Genomic DNA, 13,623 nt, shown 5'->3' with positions numbered 1-13,623 from the left:
TGGGACATTGCCCCAGTGCCACCAGCTCCCCACGGATCCTCGGTGTCACTGCCTGCCGCACAGTCACAGAGCCATGCTGATCCTGAGGTGTCCAGCCCAGCTGCAGCTCCTGGAGGAGACCCTACGGAAGAGCCTGCCCACCACCCTGCCGGTGACAGGGACCCCAAGGATCCCTCTGTCCCCTCTGCCCTGTCCTGCTGGTGACAGAGTCCCTGGGGACCCCTCTGTCCCTCCCTCCTTCCCTCCCTGTCTGCTGGTGATGAGGACCCTGGGGACTCCTTTGTCCCCTCACCCTTGCCCTGTCAATCTTGCTGATTCCCAGGACCCATCTGTCCCCATCCCCTGTCCTCTCTCCCCTGCCTTGCCAGTGATGAGGACCCTGGGACCCCTCTGCCTCCCCACCTGTCCTGGTGGGTGACAAGGACCCCTCTGTCCCCTCTCCCTTGCCCTGCTGCAGACAGGGACCCCGGGGACTCTGTTGCTCCCTCTCGCCTGCTGATGTGGGACCCCAGAGACTCTGGGCACCCCTCTGGCCTCTCTCCCCTGTCCTGATGGTGACAATGACCTTGTCGTGCAGGTCCTGGGGACTGTGATGACGGTGGCCAGGGGGAACCCGGCCTCTCACGAGGTGCTGGTGGACTCCTGGCCCCATTTCAGCATTGTCCTGACCCGCCTGCGCCCAGAGGTGCTACCCTGGTGCCTCTGCCTTGGCAGCAGAACTCCACACCCTGGGGAGCTGGGAATTGGGGTGCCAACCTCAGCTCCATGTCCCTCCCAGGACCACAAGGACCCCAGGGACTACTATGCCAACCAACTTTCTGTGTTCTACCGGGACAAGGGAGCCCTGCAGGCACTGCTGGAGGGCACTGAGGCAGTGACCCAGGGAAGAGCCTTCCAGATTCTGGGTAAGGATAGCACTGGGGACAGACACAGGGTTCCCCTACTTTCCATCTGGGTCCCCTGTCTGGCTGACAGGGGGTCCCAGGGATGCAGGATGGGCTGGACGAGGCCGTGCAGGAGGTGGCCAGTGCCAGGGGTCTGAAAGTGGAGACGATCCAGTACTGGGCATTGATAAGCCCCAAGCCTCCCCAGCCCCGCAGCCAGTGAGTATGGGGCACTGGGAGGACATGGGACACTGAGGGAACATGGGACACTTGGGGGACGTGGGCACTGAGGGACCAGTCACATCCCTGGGTGGCACACGGAGACCTGTCACATTTCTGGGTAGCACAAGGGGGTCATAGTCACATCCCTTGGTGGTACAGGAGTCCCTGAGCACGTCCCTGAGAGGCACAGGGTGACATGAATGGGATCACTGAGCACTCTTCTGGGAGGAATAGGGGCCCCTCAGCACTTTACTGAGTGGTACAGGGTTCACTGGGTGACATGAGTGAGTTCACTGAGCACACTCCTGGGAGGCACAGGGGCCCCTCAGCACTTTACTGAGTGGTACAGGGTTCACTGGGTGACATGAGTGGGTTCACTGAGCACATCCCTTGGTGGCACAGGGGTCTCCAGTCCCACTCCTGGGTGGCATAAGTGTTCCAAATCCCATCCCTTGGTGGCACAGGGGTTCCCAATCCCATCCCATCTGTTCTCCCAGCTGGGAACAGGGTTCAGCATTCCCCACTCTGCCATGCCCTGTTGCAGGATGCCCCCGGGCCTGCGCCTGGCACCCGTGTCCCCATCCCACATCCCTCTGCTCAACGCCACGTGGGCCCTGGGGGGCAATGCCCGCAGCCGGGCGTTCCTGCTGGGGCTGGTGCGGACGCTGCCCTCCGCCTGCCTGCTGGACCAGCGCGGCCGCCCGGTGTCCTGGAGCCTGCTGGACGGGCAGGGCTGCCTGCGCCACGGCTACACGGTGCCCGCCTGGCGAGGGCACGGCCTCACCGGGGCCGTGCTGGCCGTGCTGGGCCGGGACCTGCACGCCCGCGGCTTCCCCATCTACGGCGCCGTGCGGCCGCACAACACGGCCTCGCTGCATGCTCTGCAAGCCACTGGCTTCGTGCTCCAGCCCGGAACCTTCTACATGATCCTGGGCACCCCAAAGTAGTGCCCAGCCTGGAGGTGGGGTTACCTGGGCCCAGGGGGGCATGGATCCCCACCCTGTGGGAGAGGGGAACACCCCAATTCCCATACTGAGCTCACTTTGGAGCCGTTCTCTCTGGTCTCTACTAACGGCACTGACGGGAATATCCCAGACTCCATACTGAGCTCAGAATGTGGAATGTTCATTGGCCCCTACTGATGGCACTGACGGGAACATCCCTAATCCCACCATTCTCTCCGGTCCCCAGCAGAGTGCGGCACGGGCGAGGCGGGGGGCTGGAGAAAGGCTTTTATTCGTTCATACAAGAATAGATCTTCTGCAATAAATACCCCAATAAATAAACATCTCCAATAAATAAACACTCATAGACGCACCGGGACAGTGGCCGCGCCCCATGGCCTCGCCCCACCGCTGCATCGATGGGCAACCATGAGGGAGGCGGGGCTTGGGTAAATGGGTGGGGCCTGTTCTGGGAGGAGGCGGGGCTTGCTACGAGTGGGCGGGGTTTATTGCCGTCTGGGGCGGAGCCTATTGCTCCGGGGGCGGGGTTTGCTGCTGGCTGGGGCGGGGTTTATTTCTATGCTCAGAGGGCGTTGGTCCTTTTTGGGATGAGGGGAGTTTGCACCACTCTGGAGATTTTAGGGATGGGGACAGGCACCCTGGGGGCTGGGGACACCATGAGGGGGGCACTTGGGAGTCAGGACACCTGTCCCTTAAGACACAACGTAGTGACAATGGGGCTGCAGGGTGACTGTGGTGGCACTTTGGGGTCAGGAACTCCACCCCTTTAGGCACAGACAGGTGATGATGAGAATGAAGGGTGGCTTTGGCAGCACTGTGGGGTCAGTTTTGGAGGGACATTGGTGGTGAAGAGGGGACATGGAGTGGCTTTGGTAGCACTTGGGGTCAGGAGATGCGTCCCTTACAGCAGAGTGTGGTGACAGAAGGGATGTGAGGTGGCTGTGGTGGGTGTCACTTGGGGTCAGGAGCCCCTCACTTAAGGCACGGTAATTAAAGTGGAATTGTGAGGTGGCTGTGGTGGCACTTGGGAGTCAGGAACCTTATTTCTCAAAGCACACTGGTGGTAGACAGGGGACATGGGGTGGTCATGGTGGCACTTGGGGTCAGGAGCGCTGTTCCTTAAGGCACAGTGTGATGATGATGACGGAGGGGCTGCAGGGTGGCTGTGGTGATGCTTGACATCAGGAGCCCCTTTCAGGTGATCTTTCAAGGCACTGCCAGGTGATGATGAGGTTGTGGGGTGATTTGGGGTCAGGAGCCCCGTTTCTCAAGGCACACTGGTGGTGGAAGAGGGGACCTGCATGGCCGTGGTGGCACAGTGGGCTCAGGAGCCCAGCAGGTGCTCAGAACCCCCTTGCCTCCAGCCGCAGGGTGACCACGGCAGGCGGCACCTTCTTCTTGAGGCGGTTAAAGTCCTTGGCCGAGCGCCAGAGCCAGGTCTGCAGCTCCTTGAGCAGCCAGAAATCATCCATCTTCTTCAGGAAGTCATTGGGGGCCGCCGGAGCGCCGGGGGGCGCGGGGGGCCCGGCGGGGCCAGCGGGCAGCGGGTACCCCAGCGAGGACATGACGCCGCCGATGCTGAGCACCAGCCCCTGGAGGCTGGCACAGAAGTGGGCGAGGCGATGGCGCAGCTCAGCCGTGCCCACCTGCCCGTCCAGCACCCGCAGGTAGCAGAGCAGGCGGCTGTAGGCCCGGTAGTTGGCGGCCAGGCGGGCGTTGTCCGTCAGGCCCCGCCACAGGTCCAGGTCCACGGTGGCGCTGGGGACCCGCTCGGCACGTGCCAGCCGCGGGGGATTGAAGTCGGGCTCATTGAAGGGGGGCCCCAGGTAGTTCAGCTGGAAGGGAATGGGGGTGCCAGGGGTCAGGTCTCCACGTCCACCCTGTCCCCAGTCTCCGCATCCCCCCATGTCCCCAGCTCGAACACATCCCGCTCATCCCAGCTCTCCCTTTTCCTGTCACATCCCCCTTCGCACTCTGCCCGAGCTGGACATTCCCGGCACAGCCCAGGCAGTGCCACCGTCACCGCTTGGCACCCAGCGTGCCGGCACCACCGAGGGCACGTCAGGGCAGGGACGGGGAACCTCCAGGTGAGTCGGCGACGCCGGCGGGGAGGGAGAGGCGGATGCCCGCGCCCATGACGGAATCACGGGCCGAGGGGAGGGTGCCCGGGAGCCGCCCTGCGCCCGAGGGGCGATGAGGCATTTCCGTGACCTCCGGCGTGGGAGCAGCTGGGCACGGGGTGGATATCGCGGGGGGTGCGTCGGGGACTCACGTAGGTGCCGGCGAGGGTGCGGAGCTGGTGCTCCAGGTAGCGGGTCAGGTCGTAGGTCTGCTGGATGGACTGGCCGGCGCCCAGCTCCTCGGAGCAGTTCAGCGCCGGCAGCGCCGGCAGGTTGCAAAGCGCGGCGCACAGGAAGGTGAAGATCCCCCAAGAGTCACCTGTGGGGGACACACAGCACCTCAGAGGGGTGTGACAGGGACACTCCGTGTGTGCGGCGCTGAGCCTGCAGAGTGTCTCTGAGTCACTCGTCTGAGCGCGGGGAAACTGAGGCACGGACGTGGGGAGGGTGGGGTCTCCCTAACCTCAGCACACCCCTGGAGCAGTAGGGACCCCCCACCTCAGCGCGGTGACCCCCCGGCTCCCCTCGGAGCGCTCCCGCCCGCGGCTATACCAACAATCCTTTATATGGTCTGGAGCAGCACGGCCGCGGCATTCCCGCCGGGACACACGCCTGGGATATTTTTGGGCACTGCCAACGCCAGAGCGGGCCAGGCACCCAGCGGGGACCCCCGCCGAGGGGCCACCGGGAATGCGGGTGAGGGGGGTGGGACGCGGCTCCGAGGAGCGGCCGGGGCGCGGGGTGACCTTTGCGGAGCCACCGGAAAGCGCCGGCGGGGTCCCCGTCATCGGCCCTGACGTCAGGGCGGCCCGGGAGCGCGGCCCCGCCGGCCAGCGGCCGTGCAAAGATCACGGCCCGCAGCCAGGACTCTCCGGCCAGCTGGCACCCCCAGCTCGCCACTGCCGGCCTTCCCGGCAGCGCCTCCCGGAAAAGACCGGCCGCTGGCACTGCTCGGCACGGCGGGGCTCCTGCTGCGGGCAGCCCCCTGCGCCCCCGCGCGTCACCGCTCCCCGTCACCGGCCGCCCGTGACGCACGACGGTCCCCGGGGACACCCCGGCTCCGGCCGCAGGACCCACCTCACCGCCGTGGGTGTCCTGCAAAGGGCGAGCTTCGCTGTGGGGCATTCAAGCGCCCTGTGGGTGTACAGGACACTGTCACACCTGGAATACACCCCGGAGGTGTGCAGGACACTTGTGACACCTCTGGGATGCGTCCAGGACTCGACTGGGATACTCCTTGTGTATGTGCATCACACAAGCGTGGGGAACACCACACTTCCCAGGCCTGTGACACCGTGCACGTGTGACAACGTGCACGTGTGTGACGCACCACACGCATCCAGATGTGTTACCTACCACACGGGCGTGTGGCACGTGTGGCAGTCACAGGACATGCCGGGCAAGTGTGCAATGTGCTGTGCACATACCCCACTGAGGAGGGGGGACACTGAGATACGTGCCACCCGCGTGTGACACGCCGCACCATGCCGTGGCACCCCAAGTGACCCCGCGTGCCCCCGTGCCCTCCATCCCGTGCGTGGCCGCCCCTGCCGGCCCCGGCTCGCCCGGTGCCCCGCGGTGGGCACGTGCCGCCGCTTGCCCGCGTTCCGGTGCGTTCCGTGGAGCGTGCGGCCGGCCCCGCGTGCGTGCGAGCGTGGGCCGGGGGGGGGCCGGCGGGGGGGCCGCGGTGACTCACACCGCACATACCCTCCCCTTCCCGGTGTTTGCTTTGGCCGGACCCTCGCCCGCCGCCGGCTCCGGTTTCCAGGCGGGATTTACACCCGCCCCGGCCTGGCCGGTGCCAAACCAAACACAGCCGGGGAGCGGGATGAGGGGGGGAATGGCAAGGATGTGAGACTGGGCTGGAGCCACGGTGGTTCCTGGGCAGGTGGCCCGAACATGAGGATGAGGATGATGGAGGAAGGGGATGGAGGTGGGTGTCTAGACGAGGGATGGGAATGGTGGGATGCACAGAATGGATGGTACTGGTCAGTAGTGACCATGCACAGCAGTGACAGTGACTGGGGCACAGCACTGACGGTAATCATGACACACATGACACAGCAGTGACAGTGGCCGTGGCACAGCAGAGACAGTGGCCATGACACAGCAGTGACAGGGACAGTGACAGTGCACAGTAATGAGGGTGACCATGACACAGCAGTGACAGTGGCCGTGGCAGAGCAGTGATGATGACAGTGGCACAGCAGTGACGGTGACCACGGCACAGAGGTGACAATGGCCCAGCCATAGCGGGTGCCCCCGCTGTCCTTTGCCCACTCCTGTCTCAGAGGCTGGCGCCGGGCACCCACCGGCACAGACAGTGGAGGAGGGAGGCTCCAGCCGGCACAGCTGGATCCCGGTGACGTCGGAAAGGAAGAGCCCGAGGGTTTCAAAACCGGCCCTGGAGCGCGGCCAGGATGCTCCCAGCCCACGTAAGCAGCTCATGGCGTGCCTGCCCAGGGTCACCCGCAGGGCCCTGGGGACACCCGACGAGCCGGGGTTATGGGGGGCCATGGGAGCGGGCACCCCCTGCTCTTCCAGAAGCACCCTGGGACACCCACGCCTGACACACCGGTGGTGCCACGGGCACCCCTCGCACACGTGGCAGTGAGGACGTGGCTCACTCGCCGTTGGGGTGACACCTGGGACCCCTGGCCTACCACCCGCCCAGCGGTTCAGGCGGCGGTGCTGGCCAGACCTCCCGGCCAGCGGCCGAGGCGGGAATTCGGCCACGGAGACGGTGAGCTGTTCCCTGGGCATGCTGTGGGCAGAGCCGCCAAGGGCTGAGCGACCACAGCCCGCCCAGAGCTGTTTTCCCGAAACCCTGGTGGCGGGGGCGGCAGCCGGGAAGGGGAGACCCCCTGGCCCCGGAGCCCCTGGCAGGGGACGGAGCCGAGCCGGCCCCCGACGCTGCGGCGGGAGCTGCCGTATCTGATGGGCCGGCGTCCAGCGCCGAACAGAGCCCCATCCCACCCCGCAGCCCCATTCCTGGGGCCAGCAAGGGAGGTCTCGCGGTGGCCAGGCATGACTGTGGCACTGAGGACAAAGCAGCCCTGTCCCTGCTACCCCAGCCACTGTCCTGGCCCAACTGCCACCACTTAACCCTCCACGGGGCATTTCCCAGCCCAACTCCAAGGGGCTTGGAGTGGGTGATACTCAAGGGCTCATGGGCAGACTCCTCTGTGTCCCCACACTGCTGGCATTTAACCCCACTGTGTCTGGGGAGGTGACACCATAGCACAGCAGTATCCCTGTGGAGCCAGCACGGTGGGGACACAAAGATGCTCACATTCCACACCCAGATATCATGAACCCAGCATTCCCTGAGTTCCAACAGGAAGAACACGCGTGCCCTTGCTCCCCAACAGCACCCACGGCCACCACAGTGGGGTCCCTATCCCATCCATCCCATTCTACGGCACTCCATACCATCCATCCCATCCCTCCCATCCCATCCATCCCATGGCGAAGCCGCCGTGCCAGGAGCGGGTGGTGGCACGGGGGGCTGCGCGTCCCCCCAGTCTGGGCCGTGCCTGTGCTCGCGGCGCTGAGTGTTTACATCCTGTCTCCTCCGTGTGTTTATAAATGCGGCCGCGCACGGGAGACTCCAGCGAGGCCGTAATTAGCTGGGCCTGGATTTCCCATCCAGCTCCGGCTCCAGCCAGCGGCACGATGGAAACACCCCCGCCGGCGAGGGGGGCGCAGGCCCCTAATCCCAACCAGACCCCGCTGCCCCGCACGCACTCCCAGCACCCAGGAGCTACAGGAGGCACCTCGATCCCTTCCCTCCACTCCTGGTGCAGGACATGGAGCCACACAGCCCTTCCCCAGCATGGTTCTGGGGGTTCACCGGCACAGAGCCAGGCTGGCCGGTCTCCAGCGGGACGAGGGACCCTCAGTGCCAGCCCGCGTGGCACTGCAGAGCCCTGGGTGACACGCCCTGGCACCTCCGAACCTGCACCACTGGCATCGCCTGCACGGGGACAACTGCCTAGCTGGGTCACTGTGAAACCAGCAGCTCTGGTGGGCACAGCCATGCCCTGATGTCCCCACTGCACCCTGCTGAAGCCCGGGACGCCTCTGTCACCCACAGGCCATGTGCCAGACGCAACCACAACACTGCTGGGCCAGCTGCTTCCCAGATATCCCAGATATCCCAGATACCCCATCCTGGAGTGCATCACCGTCAGCCTGCCGGGACGCTGGGACGGTGGCACAGGGACACTAGCGCTGCAGCCCCGGGATGGGGAGGGGGGTGCGGGGGGATGATTTATGGGGCTCGGTGCCACTTAGCAGGGCATAAATCTCCCCCCAGCGCAGCCCTGTAAGCAGAGCCCTCCGCATTTCCCTGTGGAGCCTGCGCCTAATGCAGCCCAGATGTGCGGCCGCCACCGTGCCCTCGCACCGCCTGCTAAATAGGCACGGGGACACCGGGGATGCCAAGAGTCCCCGAGAGTCCCCGAGAGTCCCCGAGCCCTGCCGGGGACACCGCCTGGGCAGCCCAAGCGTGGGGATGTCCCAAAACGGGGAGCGGGGTCGTGGCGGCCGAGCTCCAGCCCTGCGGCTCCTCCTCGGCGTCCCCTTCCCCGCCCGTCCCCGCAGGCCTCGGCACCGGCTGTGCCACCGGTTCGGCCACGTCCGCCGGGCCCGGCGGCAGCGGGAAGGGCGAGAGGAAGGGGCGAGGGAGGGCGATGGAGCCGCCGGGGATCCCGGCCTCGCTTTTCCGGTTCCCCGGCTCTCGCCCCGCTTCGCCCGTCCTGCGTCACGCCGGCACCGCGGGAGCTGGAGCCGAACCCGGCGCCGGCCTCGTGCTGCCCCGGCCCCGGTCCCGCCGCCCGGGACCCCGGGGAGCCTGGCGGCGCCCACACTTTGACCTTTTAAGGGTGTTTTCCAGCATTTTCCGGGCGAGGAGCCCCCTGTCCCGGTGTGCCACCAGGCCGGCCGGCCCCCCAGCAGCCCCGGGGGTGCTGGAGCTGCTGGGGCCGGGGAAACAAAGCCGTCCCCTCCCCTGCACCCCAAAATCCCGCTGCTGTGTCCCGGAGGAATCTTGCCTGCTCCAGCAGTGGCGTTCGGTGTCAAGCCCCGAAATCCAGCCCCGGGCAGAAAACTAACTCTTCCTGCCCCCCATAAATCCCACCGACTTTCCTTTTCCTCCCCTCTGTCAGTCTCGGGGTTTAATTCTCCGAGCTCAGCGGCGGTTCCCTCCCTGGTAATCACAAACATGCATGGAAAAGAGGGAACGAGGGAAAGGGGAAAAAAAAAAAAGAACAACAACCCAACCTAGAGAGGGGAAAGTCTTAAATCAATCCCAAAGCCAGACAGACGTTTTAATCACATCAAATTAAAATCAGCAGTCGGTTTGGAAAAGGGAAAAAAACTCCCGGCAGATGCAGGCAGGGGAGTTGGGGCAGCCCCCCGCCCCGCACCCAGCGCCGCGGGCTTACCTGAGAGCTCCCCGGTTACATTTAGCATAGTCGGGGTGCAGGGAGATTTTGGGGGGCTCGGCTCTTGCTCGGCGCCCTGAGCCCGCCCGCTCGCCTCAGCCCTGGCTCGCTGCTTCGCTCGCGCTCAGGGTTGGGTGGTGGTTTTTTTTTTTTTTTTTTTTTTTTGGGGTTGGTTTCTGGCTTTCTTTTTTTTTTTTTCTTTTTTTTTTTTTCCTCGGTCTCTATTTGTTTTGGTTTGGGCTCGCTTGGGTGTTAGGTGGAAAAAAAAATCAGGGCGGGTTGGGTGGGTTTTTGGGGTGTGGAGGGTTCGCACCGCGCTCCGGCTGCCTCGCTCGCCGCCGTTCCCCCCTTCCACCTCCCTTGATTTGCTCTTTTGATTGGGGTCCAGGAATGCAGGAATAAAAAAAAAATAAAAAAACAAAAAAAAAACCAAAAAGGAAAAAAAAACTGGAACTCGCATCCACCCTCTCCAAGCTGCTGCCTCCTTCTTTCCTCTTTTTTTTTCCCAATTCAAGTGTTAAGCAGAACCAGGTTGCTTTCAAGAATGTATTTGATGCAATTGTACACAAGAGCGGGCTCCATTCATTCCCTCCCTCTCCCCCCCGCCCTGGCTTTATCCCCCCTTTCCCCATCTCCGTCCCCATCCCCGGGGTCCCTGCACCGGGCAGAGGTGGGGAGGCTGGAGCTGAGCCCCGGAGCTGCGGAAGGCGGAGGGGAGGGAAGGGAAGAGGGGGGGTCCCCCGGGGTGCCGCTGGACGGGTAGGAAGGGGGGGACCCCCCGCTTTTCTCCCTCGCTGCGCCCCCCGTGCTGTTCTGGCTCTCTCCCGGCTTTTGTTAAAGTGGCAGCGGCGGGGCCGGTGCGGGGCCGGTGCGGGGCCGGTGCGGGACTGGTGCTGCTCGGAGGGGGGGGGTCTCCTACCTGCTCTCAGCTCCATGCGGGACAGGCGCGGGGCCGGGGCGCTGGATGCGTGTTCTGGGGTTCCCGGGCGGGCAGGCAGCGGTCCCGCACACCGGCCCGGGACTGCGGCTCCCATTTGCCGCTCCGAGCCCTCTCGCCTCTCCTCCTCCCCGCGCACAAAGTCGAGAGCCCGGTCCCGGGGGGGGCACGGGGGGGACGGGGCGGAGGGGGGGTCCGGGAAGGGGAGGACGGGGGGGGGGGGACGGGGCGAGGTGCGGCAGAGCGGCTCCTCTGGCGGGGCCGGGGCCGGGGGGGGCGTGGGGGGCGTGGGGTGCCAGCCTGCCCCCCCTTCCTTCCCCCCCCGGGGCAGCGGGGAGGAGCGGCGGAGGGATGGGGCCGGCCGGTGCGGGAAGGGTGGCGGCGGGGCGGGGAGGGGGGGGGGTCCTCGGCTCTTCGCTGGCACGGCCAGCCCCCTCCCCTCCGGCCGAGAGAGGGGGTCCGGGGGCCAAGGACCCCCCCCGGCTTGGGGACCCGCAGCGCGGCGGGTGCTGCCCCGCCGGGACGGCGGCAGGTGAGCGGCGGAGCGGGGGGAGCGCGGCGGGGTCCCGGCGGCACAACCGGAGCCTCTCGGAGCGGCGGCGGCGGCTCAGCCTCGGGGGACCCTCCGTCTCGAGGGAGGGCTTCGCTTCTCACGGGGCCCCCCGTCGACGCGGGCACAGGGAGGGACCCCCCCAGCCCCTTTCCTCCGGGTGCCAGAGCCGCTTTTTTCCCGATTATCCTCCCCCGTTAGAACAACCTCCGTCCCGGCGCCCGCGGGGCCTTTGGCAATGACCGTGGCGTTCCCCGCAGTCCACCCGGGGTGAGTGGGGTGGATTGGGGGTCGTGGGGAGAACCCCCAGAGCCAAGTGGAGCCGCCGCCGGAGGGGAGGGGGGCGACGCGACAGCCAGAGCCTCGTCCCTTCCCCTCGTGGCTCTCATCCATGAGTGGGTGCTGCCGCGGGGGCTCTCTCGGCGGGGAGAGGAACGTCCTGGCTCCCCCCAAAAAAAGCTTTGTTTAAAACAAAGGCGCTGGGAGCGCCGGGAAGGGCCGGGAGGTAACAGGCGGATTCGCTTCCACTCCAGACCCCGGCCCTGGCCAGGTCCGAGCCCTCCCAGCTGCGATCGCATCCTCCCGGCTTTTTCCGGGACACGGGGTGCCTGCTCGGAGCACAGTAGGACCCTCTTTCCCCAAATCCACCGGGACACTGGGTGCTGAACTCATTAGCACCAGTCTGGGGACGCCCCGTAGGGATAAACCACACACGGACGTAGTGCTGGCTGATTTATTGCTTGGGAAGTGCGAATTCGGTGTCGAATCCATGAGGACGCGTCCAATAGACATGTCAGGGGTGACGAGGGGGGCTCTGGATCCCCTCCCCCGGGTGAATGGGAGATACTCCGCAGCCCTGAAGATCCGGAGGGGCTGCGGAGGTGTCGGACGGAGCTGCCCAAACCATCCACAGCTGGACGGAGCCCCGGCCCGGTTCCCGGGCAGCGAGTCCGGGGGGGTCCGCTTGGCTTGGGGCCGGCTTCGCCCCCCCAGCCGCAGGGCAGGGTATCTGGTTTCCCCCCCGAGCCAGCAGATCCCGCCAGCAGCGCTGGAGCAGTTGGGAAAAGCCGCCGGCCCGTCCCCGGGGGTCTCCAGCCTGCCGAGGCGGCGGGGCTGTCCCTCGCTGCCTTCTCCCCTCCCCGAAACCCAGCGCTGCGGTTGGGTTTGGGGACTTTTCCAGCTGCCACGGCTCCCGCTGGGCCAACACCTGAGACAGGAGAGGAGGAGGATGGGGAGGGAAACGTGTCCCGGCGGATGCGGCTCCCGGATTCCCAAGCCCCTCTCCTTGTGCCAGCCAGCGGTAACAGGACAGAGCCCCCGCCCCAGGACAAAGGGGGCACAAGGATCAGGCAGGTCAAACCGCTGGGAAGCCTCATCCCCACATCCTGTTCCCCCTCCTCCTCCTCCTTCTCCTCCTCCTCCTCCTCGCCCGGTGCCCGCAGCGGCTCCGCGTGGGTGAGGCCGTGCCCGCCCTGCCCTCGAGGCCACGTCACCGGGCAGCTGAGCTCACCTCCATCCCACCCCGCGGCCGCGGGTCCCCCGGCCGGCGCCAGGGCCAGCCCGGCCTCCCACTGCTGACCTTTGCGGCCGACAGCCGGAGGAGGGAGAAACGGGGGGCTGCCCGGACCAGAAATCCCGGCTTTAGCCCCAAACCGCCCTCCAGGCGCGGGCTAAGATTCTCCGGCAGCGCCCGGCTCCTTGGGGACACCCCTGGGGCGCAGGCAGGGGCACGGAGCAGCCATCCGGCTCGGCCTGTCCCCTCCTGCCGGGCTGGCAGCAGGAGCCCAGCTGTGGCCGTCTGTCTCCCCGATCCGCTGCCTGGGCGAGGGCGCCGTGCCATGTGCCGGGAAAGAAGACGGAGGAGCGGGAAGGACGCTGGGAGACAGCCCCGAGCCCAGCGGGTGCGAGGGAACACCCCTGTCACCTTCCCTGCCATCTCTGCCATTCTGGATCTCTCCTGGGAGAGGCAGCACAGGCACAGCTGAGCCTGGGGATATCGGAGCCCCCAAAGGGCTGCCAGGCTCCTGCTCCCGGCCCGTATCCAGCCCATTCCCTGGTCGGCTCTGGTGGGAAGAAGGAGGGGTGGCCTGGCCCTGGCCCCCGCTGAGGTGTGTGTGTCACGACCGCAGCCAGCTGCGTCCTCTCTGCAGCCCCATAAAATGCCGAGCCCCGAGGCCAGAGCCCCTCCTGGGGATGCCGGCTCCAGAGGAGCCCGGCTGCTCTGCCAGAGCTGGAACGGACACTCGCACACAATCCCGTCCTCCTCCTCCTCCTGGGAGGAAGGGAAGTAGCCAGTGCTCACCCCAGGAGCGGAGGAGCCAGATCCGGCTGGACCCCGAGCCCAGGCCAAGGCAGGCCTGGGAGTCCCTGGAGCGCCGTGCTGGCGATCCCAACAGAGCCCTGTACACGTGGCTCGGGCCATGGAGCCCCCACAAAGGGCAGAAGTTTGTGTACCTGGAGGGGATGTGGTGAGTAGGCTGGGTGTGAAATCCCGGATA

At 66.1% G+C, this 13,623-nt stretch overlaps 2 protein-coding genes across 3 annotated transcripts; one reads left to right on the top strand and one right to left on the bottom strand.

Annotated features, from left to right (window-relative positions):
• Positions 1-31: 31 nt before the first annotated feature.
• Positions 32-2,422, top strand: LOC106854647 (glycine N-acyltransferase-like protein 3). Its single transcript, XM_014878685.2, has 5 exons — positions 32-151; positions 578-685; positions 779-905; positions 986-1,103; positions 1,651-2,422. The coding sequence occupies exons 1-5, from the start codon at positions 74-76 to the stop codon at positions 2,051-2,053; spliced, it is 834 nt and encodes a 277-aa protein (XP_014734171.1). The 5' UTR covers positions 32-73; the 3' UTR covers positions 2,054-2,422.
• CLCF1 (cardiotrophin like cytokine factor 1) lies at positions 2,331-10,573 on the bottom strand. Of its 2 annotated transcripts, none has more exons than XM_014878759.2 (3): positions 10,558-10,573; positions 4,344-4,510; positions 2,331-3,906 (listed from the first exon to the last, which is right to left on the bottom strand). In XM_014878759.2, exons 1-3 carry the CDS (start codon positions 10,571-10,573, stop codon positions 3,415-3,417), a joined length of 675 nt encoding a protein of 224 aa, XP_014734245.1. In that variant the 3' UTR covers positions 2,331-3,414. The 2 variants fall into 2 exon arrangements, with proteins under 2 accessions (XP_014734245.1, XP_014734244.1); XM_014878758.2 differs by lacking the exon at positions 10,558-10,573 and adding an exon at positions 9,639-9,666.
• Between the last annotated feature and the right edge of the window lie 3,050 nt (positions 10,574-13,623).

This window comes from Sturnus vulgaris, chromosome 18, assembly GCF_052056855.1.
Source record: "Sturnus vulgaris isolate bStuVul1 chromosome 18, bStuVul1.hap1, whole genome shotgun sequence".
Lineage (NCBI taxonomy): Eukaryota > Metazoa > Chordata > Aves > Passeriformes > Sturnidae > Sturnus > Sturnus vulgaris.
This window is presented reverse-complemented; position numbering and strand designations above follow the sequence as displayed.

What these genes read in the sequence shown, in the direction of transcription:
- LOC106854647 (XM_014878685.2), top strand. Translation starts at nt 74, where the DNA reads ATGCTGATCCTGAGGTGTCCAGCCCAGCTGCAGCTCCTGGAGGAGACC. An exon ending in AAGAGCCTTCCAGATTCTGG is followed by an intron (nt 906 to 985) that starts GTAAGGATAGCA and finishes AGGGGGTCCCAG; the next exon opens with GGATGCAGGATGGGCTGGAC. An exon ending in CCTCCCCAGCCCCGCAGCCA is followed by an intron (nt 1,104 to 1,650) that starts GTGAGTATGGGG and finishes GCCCTGTTGCAG; the next exon opens with GATGCCCCCGGGCCTGCGCC.
- CLCF1 (XM_014878758.2), bottom strand. Translation starts at nt 9,666, where the DNA reads ATGCTAAATGTAACCGGGGAGCTCTCAG. An exon ending in TGTAACCGGGGAGCTCTCAG is followed by an intron (nt 4,511 to 9,638) that starts GTAAGCCCGCGG and finishes TGTCCCCCACAG; the next exon opens with GTGACTCTTGGGGGATCTTC. An exon ending in GCACCCTCGCCGGCACCTAC is followed by an intron (nt 3,907 to 4,343) that starts GTGAGTCCCCGA and finishes ATTCCCTTCCAG; the next exon opens with CTGAACTACCTGGGGCCCCC.